Consider the following 8,348-nt stretch of genomic DNA (forward strand, 5'->3'; position numbering starts at 1 on the left):
CCATCCATTCCTCCGTATCTAGACCCGCCGTGGTTGACCGATCATCAAAGGACTTGATGGCCACAAGGAGCCCCACCTTGCGGATCCTCGAGTCTGGCCCAGGTTGCCCCCCCAACCCCGCATGAATTGCCTGGATAATTTGATACAGTGATGCCAAGTGTATAACACCAACATCGATCGGTGGGGGATTCGAGCTCCTCGAACCACTTGGACTTAACTGCCTCGGCAAAACCCGGCTGGCATAGCCCGAATAACTCGAAATGGAACAATGGAGGCGGCCGAGGACTAGTTTCCCGTGGTGACAACAAGGGGACATGATCTGACCAGGGGCGGTGCCAGCACCAGCACCAGGAGGCTGTGCATTCAAATGCACTAATCTTTTTTAAGTGTCTTATTTTCTTGCATAAATACGAATAAAATTAAGCTTGCAATCTGAAAAGTTATGGGGTCAGCTGACCCGACATCGTACATGTAGAATCGCCCTGGATCTGACCCAACCCTCCTAGTCAGTAGTCACTGCCCGAAGAGCTGCTAGGGGAAACTTATGTTCCCTTCAAACGCAACACCCATAGTATCGTAGTGCTAAAACTCTGATCTTTGCCTATTTTGCTCTTTGAAATTTTTTGAACGCCATCTCCAAAATGCTGAGCAGACAACTTGACGGAGTCTAGGCCATCAGCACACACACTCTACGGTCGATCCAGTTTAGTATCTCAAACCTTAAATGGTAGTGATATCTGGCCCTGGAAACTGATTGAACGAAGTAATTCCTATAGTAGTATATGTGGACCCAAAATCAATCTCCAGCGCGTAGATATCTCCATCAAAAACACACTCGTCTCCTCGACCCCAAAGTTAATGCCCAATACTTATCATTATACAAAGAAAGGAAGTAATTAATGTATCAATTAATGAGAAGCGAGGATAGGGCTCGAGAGCATATCTATCCAAGAGCGTTCACCTATAAAAGCGCCCCTGCTCGATGAATCGATCCTGTGCCTTCCGAGACTGTATTCCGTTGCCTTGTGAGCAGGCACTCTTGCTTGATCGATCGACCGATCCTGTGCCCGGCCACTGGTTGGCGAGCATCTTACACAATGGCAGGTCGCCCGTTGCTGGCCCCGGCCGTCACGCTGCGTCCTCCTGGACCGGCGTTGGGCTCGAGGGCCTCGCTATACGTCGGCGACCTAGATGATGGCGTGGCGGAGGGGCATATCTATGCCCTGTTCTGCCAGGTGGCGCCCGTGGCGTCCCTCCGTGTCTGCCGGGACGTCACTGGCAGGTCACTTGGTTACGCCTACGTGAATTTCTACAGTCGGGAGGACGGTGAGTTTGCCTTCATCTCTCTTTTTTTTTTGCCGGGTTGTCTTCGTCTCTTTGCATGTTCATCTACTCAGGCTTGGATCGGGGTTACAAAAAACTTACAAGGCTGCGTGGTTGTAGATCTGTTTGGTTGTGAAGTCTGTGATTTACTAGATTTCTCATACAAGATGTGGCACACCATCGGTTGAAGTTCTATTTTGGCATTTTCTTGTTCTAGTCAACTGAGGCGGGGGTCTTTTGATGGAACGTGCGTAGATAGTGTGTTGACCTGCAGTTTGTAGAACAACGTGTCACTAACATAAGTAGTGTTGGAATCCGTAACCGTTTCGGGTTTGCGGAATCTAATGCTATCGGAATCGGACTCAGAATAGGATAAATGATTGGCAAAAGCAAATGGACACATAGTGGTTGCAATTAAACGTGTGTTTACCTACATACCATATATTTCTGTCGTAAAAGAAATTGACATGTTCCTATTATTGGTGATGTCTTTCTTATTCAGGTCGTAACACTTGAGAATTGAATCGCAAATTGAACTGTAGTTTGTTGTTAAGTTGGGTTGGTTGTTTTCAAATTAGCCAACATTAATTGGTGTTTGTGTCTGAGTGAAAGGCTTCATAGACTGCTTGTGATTATTATGAACAGAAGATAATAGGAATTTGGGCTAAAATCCTGTTAAGAGTTCTCCATAGATTGTGCACCATGGGGTAGAAAATCGCCGTAGATAATAGTGTTGTCGGAATCCGACTCAGAACCGGATGTATGATTTGGGCAAAATAAGTAGACACACACAATTGTTCCAATTAATATGTGTTTTTCTGTTCGCTGAGTTATGCCGTAAACGAAATGACATGTTCATATTACGGGTGGTTGTCTATCTTATTTATGGTGTAACATTTGGGAGTTGAATCGTTAGCGAGAGGAATTGTAGTTTTTATTAAATTAGGTCATATGATTTGTTTTCAAGTCAGCCAAGATTGACCAATGTTACCAATGAGGGAATGACTTCATAGATTGCATTTGGCGATTAGGAAGAGAATGGAATTTTGACTAAATCTCGGTAAGACTTCTTTATAAATTGGGTTTATGCACATTCCATAAAAAAACCAAGACCCTCGCTTCGATAGATCACAAAAAGAAATATAAGTTCAAGGCACTGTAGATTAGGAAGAGAATGGAATCAGCAGTTTGTAGATTGGGAAGAGAATGGAATCAGCAGCTTGTAGAACATGTTGCCGAGCACTGACATCAGTGTTAGAATCCGTAACTGATTCGGGTTTCCGATATGGCAAAATATCTTTGTGGGAACAAATGCTGTCGGAATACGACTCAGAGTCAGATGTATGATTCGGAAAAGTCAAGTAGGCAGACACACCGGTTGTAATTAATGTGTTTTTATCAACCTATATATTTTTGTCACAAACTAAATGTTCCCATTATTGTTGATGTCTATCTTACTTCCGCCGTAATAGTTGGATTGAATCGTCAGCGAGAGGAATTGTAGTTTTTTTTTGTGAACTCTGGGTTGGTTTGTTTCAAATTAGCTAATATTAATTGTTGATTCCATCTGAGTTTATGGCTTCATAGATTTCTTTTGGTCACTATGAATAGAATATAATAGAATTTGGTTTAAGATCCTATTAAGATTTCTGCGTAGATTGTGCACCATGGTGTAAAATTCGACGGGGAAAATAATGTTGCCGGATATGTCAGAATCCGACTCAAAATCGGATATATTATTTTGAAAAAAGCAAGTAGGCACACACAATTATTATTTCAATTAATGCATTTTTTCTACTTGTGGGATTCTGTCATAAACAAAATGTTATGTTCATATTATCGGCGTCGTTACTTACAGTCTAACTATTGGGAGTTGAATTGGTAGGGAAAATTTAGCTCTTTGTTAAATTGGGCCACACGGTTTATTTATAAGATAGCTAGCCAAGATTTGTACATTGCACCCGGGAATTAAGAACATAAGAGAATGGAAGTAGAGCTTAAATGTCCTTACGATTTCATTGTAGATTGTGCATCATGCATGATGTAGAACGTCATCGTGGAAGTTAACATTGTCACAATCCGACTCGGACTCGGATGTGCATATGATTAGGAAAAAACAAATAGCCAGAATTTGGTTACAATTAATGTGTATCTATGTTCTTATTTCTTTCTATCTAAACAAAAGGACATGTTTCTGTTATTGGTGTTGTCTAACTTTTTTATGGTGTAACATTTGGGAGTTGACTTGGTTAGTGAGCGATTTTTTTAAAGTTTAGTCCATGCAGTTTGTTTTCTAGTTTAACCAATATTCATTGTTGTTTCCGTTGATGCCTTCATAAGTTGGTGTGGCAATTTGGAAAATATAAACAGGAGGGAACTGAATGTGGGTTAAAGATTCGTTAAGAGTTTTTCTAGTTTGTGCACCATTGTGTTGAAACGTGCTACATTACACTAGGTAGATTGTATGATCACGATGGCCCCATGGATTTCATAGTTAACCTAGTCAAATTTTCATCAGTTTATTCATGCTCCACGCTGCCAAATTAGTGAAGAGCAAAATTGTACATAGCTCAAATTGGATATTAGCTTTTCATATCGGACATCCGATAATTGTCTGTTCAATGAACATCCTGTCATATATAATACACCATGTTGTATCGTGGTCAATTATACATATACATACCATACCTACACTATTGTTTTCACCTTAACCTGATTTCTTTTTTTTTTGTATGTTTGCTTGCCCTACTAGAGGATTTGAGTTTAATACTACAATTACCTCTAATAATTTTGTATGTGATTGTTTTGCAGCCCAACGTGCATTAGACTCTTTAAATTTTACCCCTGCCAACGGGAAGCATATCCGAGTTATGTTCTCGAATAGGGACCCAACGCTGCGATTGAGTGGAAAGGCCAATATATTCATAAAAAATCTTGTGCCAAATATTGATGGCAAGAGCTTGAGTGATATGTTTGGTCGCTATGGCACTATACTATCATGCAAAGTGGCCACTCACTTTAACGGTCAATCAAAAGGGTACGGATTTGTTCAGTTTGCAGAGGAGACATCTGCCAATGATGCCATCGACAGCTTGAATGGCAAGTTGGTGAATGGCAAACGAATTTTTGTAGGTCTCTTCATTCGTCGTCAGGAGAGGCAGCCAAATATCAGCTTGAGTAATTATACAAATGTATATGTGAAGAACTTGCCAAAGGAATTCACTCACAATGACCTTCTCCAAGAGTTTGGCCCATTCGGTACAATTACTAGCGCTGTAATCATGAGAGATAGTGATGGAATATCCAAATGCTTCGGATTCGTTAACTATCGGGAATCAGAATGTGCTGCAGAAGCTGTGAAAAGTCTTAACGGGAAGATGATTAAGGATACAATTTTGTATGTTGGAAGAGCTCAGAAAAAGTCAGAAAGAAAAGCAAAACTGAAAGAAAACTTTGAGCATGCGAGAAATGAGAAATTCAAAAAGTTTGAAGGGCTCAATCTATACGTTAAGAATCTAGATGATAGTATCAATGATCTAAATCTTAGAGGGTTATTTGAATTTTTTGGTGAGATAGGATCATGCAAGGTACTTCTCTATTTATTTTCTAGCTAATTCTGGTTCTTAGTATCATAGCTCACCTTCTTAACATTTTTTTAGGTTATGGTTGATTCACAAGGAAGGAGCAAGGGTTATGGCTTTGTGTCATTTACAACTATTGAAGCTGTCCACAAGGCCGTAAGTAACATGGTTTAGTTGTATGCAAATGTGCCCAATGCATCCAGTTGACTAGTTTAGATTATTAAATCATCTTTAATCAATGTGGTAGATTGACGGGATGAACAGGAAGATAGTCGGCAAAAAGCCATTGTATGTTGGTGTAGCTCAACGCAAAGAGGAAAGACGAGCGATGCTAGTGGTAAGTCTAAATTGTTATTTCCCAAGTGATCATTTTGTACATTAGGTGCCTTCTGCTGATAAGGGATAAGTAGTGACTTCCTTTAATTAATCTTATATGGTGATAAGTGCTGTTTGAGTTCTAATATTGCCATGTGTCCATGTCTACTACATGTCTAATTATTTACGTATTATTTGTTTCATTTTTACACATAGCTGACTAACTAAAAGAAAACCTGTTCAGTTATAAATAAGTTGTATATTGTCCCATCCTAAGAATAACATAGAGTGAGAATCAATGTGGATAGGTGTTAACAAAATGGTTATGTTTTTACCGTCCAAATAAAGTTAAGTAAAACAAGTTCTCTCTTGTCACCTGTGTGTCACTGAATATTTGAACATTAGATCTGCCACTGTTTCAAGAATATATACAAGGGACACAGCACAAGCTTAATGCTACTGACATTGTTTCTAGGCACACTTTGCTCGTATTCAGAACGCAGGAGTTCTAGCACCCGCAGTACCACAAAATTTTGCTCCCCATCAGTTCTACGTCGGTCCAGGAGTGCCTGGCATGTTCCCACCACAGGTTCCTGCAGGCTTCGGGTATCAGCAATTCCCACAACAGCATTTCACTCCTTGGGTTCCTAGCGGCATGACGCCATATACATATAACCTGCCGAGGCCACTGCACCATGCTGGGCGTGGTGCGCATCAAGAAATCAATCTACACCGACAGGTATTATGGCATGAGAGATGACCATTTTTTGACTTAATTTTTTTAATCCTTATGCATCAGCTGGTCTTGCAAAGTGCATCCAGCCGTGGCCATGTTCAGCTTATGTCACAAGTAGTCAATTCACCTGACTTTTCGTGCTTTTACAATACAGATGGTGTACCCAAATGCCAACCAAGCTTTCACATACATGCCAAATTCAATGAATGTGAATGTCAACTCTGTGATGGTTCCCCCGGGCTTCGCACATATTGATAGTACTGTCTCTACTCCATCTGTTCCAAGCAAGAACACCACCACCACTGCTGTAGATTCTTCTGACCCAGAGAAACAACATCTCGTAAGGATAATGGAATTATATTAGGACGTGCTAATTTCAGTTACAAATTTTACTTGTCATGCATGTTTATATATTAGCCATTTATGTCAATGAAAGAGTGAATTTTCAGTTTGGTCGTATATTTTGTTTACCTTGCAGATTCAAGGCGAGAAACTGTACCCGCTGGCTGAAGAGCTTAAGCCAGAATTAGGAGGGAAGGTGACAGGGATGCTGGGTGAAGCAATGGAAGCCCTGCAACGAAGGAAAGTGGAAGATGCCAGCGATACTGTTGACCTCGCGTCCGTACCATCCACCTCGACCTTGAGTGCTAGCAGAGATGCTATTGACCCCACTTCCACAACGTCGTCCTCGAGTGCTTCCGCTGATGGTGCTAACCTTGCTCCGGCACCGTCATCCTCGAGTGCTTGATTGCTAGTTCCTAATATCTCTATCAACCTGAAATTTAGATGGTTGGATAATGTTTAAGAAGATTCCTGATTTGATGTTGCTTCATGATATTTTCGGTCAGAGATTTATTCTTGTTTGTTTGTTCTTAGGTTAAAGTGCAACTGCATTTTCCCCAATATTTAGGATAACTTCATCAGATAAAAAATTGGACAGTGTCCTCTTCCTTTGGCAGGGATCCTAGTTTCTTCCAATTTACGGACAAGATATAATAGTTTAATGGTATCTGTTTAACAATTCATGATGGCCTCACAAAACACACACACACACACACACACACACACACACACACACACACACCAACCAAAAGTGCAAATATGGTATTGTAGCAAATAGCTTCAGCCTCTAAATCAGCTAAATTGATGCTAAACAGGGGCTTAATGGCGCTAAAACTGCTTAGTATATGGAGATGTCGTTTACATGGACAAGTAGCATTTGTTTTTCTCTTCTACACCTATTATCTCCTAATCTTTTGTAAGTTTATATATTACTAATGTTCAACTCATCTACCCGGGGAAAACGCCCTCTCCTCCATGACACAACGAAAATCCTAAGCCCCCTCGCCGCCGTACAACGCCCCATGGTGCATGGTGTACACAAGCTGGTGCCAAACGGTCAATGTGCCAGCTGGTTACCTCAGGCGAAGGCGGTGGCTGTGTGAAACATGTGCAGTGGGATGCTAGGGGTGAGCGACCACAGGAATGTGTTTAGAATATTGTGAACCTCTCACAGATTACTACTTCCTCCGTTCCAAAATAGATGACTCAACTTTATATTGATTTTAAGTACAAAGTTGAGTCATCTATTTTGGAACAGAGGGAGTAGATGTTTCATGTGATGTAGAAGTACATATATACATTCAAACTTGTCGATAGATGCATGGAAGAAACAACTTAAGAGTTCTGAGCCATTTAATGTGGAATCTGTAAGCTTGAGTTCTACAACTCCAGAGTGCTCAACGCGTTGTCTTTGGACAGGACATGAGCGAGCAAATTGTCGCACATGACCTTCATCCTCTCTAGGCGTAACTGGCATGCCGCCGCCAGCATTTCTCCGGCTACCACCATGTCATCGACACGAAGCAGCTCGTCGATATAGACAAAGTGGAGTATGGTCCTAAGCACAACGGTCTTCATATCGTCGATCCGTACGACATTGTTGGTTGTCGACGACACTAATGTTTCATAAAGAAGTGGCGAGCGCATGGCCATTATGAGCCAGTGCGCATGAATCTCACTCTCCTCGACCAGGAGCTCACGTCTGAACATTGTTTGCTCACCATCAGCTGCTCGAGGTGCCTAACAATGTTGGATGGTGGTATGACGATCATAGGTTTGGCGATGATCTAGTACTAGTAGTGCACGCCTTTGTGTGGACTTCAAGGTCGCAATGTGTGGTAAGGGAGCCATTGTGCCCTATGTATCGTGACTTTGCAGAATTCACCGTGATGAACTTTTGAAACCCCCAGGTTTCAGGCACCTTGGTAAAAATATCTTCTGAACCAAGTTCCATCAACGGTGATTTGCCATTAGGGTCATGGATCCAGAACCTCTTGGACAACTTGACAGTAGCACTTCTAAGATCAGTCAATAAGCGGAGGTAGAGAGAT

The 8,348-nt window shown here is 41.5% G+C and overlaps 1 protein-coding gene and 1 pseudogene across 1 annotated transcript; one reads left to right on the forward strand and one right to left on the reverse strand.

Annotated features, from left to right (window-relative positions):
* The first annotated feature begins 1,097 nt into the window (after positions 1-1,097).
* Positions 1,098-6,729, forward strand: LOC119280823 (polyadenylate-binding protein 3-like). Its single transcript, XM_037561537.1, has 7 exons — positions 1,098-1,326; positions 4,135-4,910; positions 4,983-5,048; positions 5,152-5,241; positions 5,716-5,808; positions 6,110-6,295; positions 6,470-6,729. Exons 1-7 carry the CDS (start codon positions 1,098-1,100, stop codon positions 6,701-6,703), a joined length of 1,674 nt encoding a protein of 557 aa, XP_037417434.1. The 3' UTR covers positions 6,704-6,729.
* Positions 6,730-7,677: 948 nt separating this feature from the next.
* Positions 7,678-8,348, reverse strand: part of LOC119279318 — a 67,832-nt pseudogene continuing 67,161 nt past the window's right edge.

The sequence above is a fragment of the Triticum dicoccoides genome, chromosome 3B (genome assembly GCF_002162155.2).
Source record: "Triticum dicoccoides isolate Atlit2015 ecotype Zavitan chromosome 3B, WEW_v2.0, whole genome shotgun sequence".
NCBI classification, from domain to species: Eukaryota; Viridiplantae; Streptophyta; class Magnoliopsida; order Poales; family Poaceae; genus Triticum; species Triticum dicoccoides.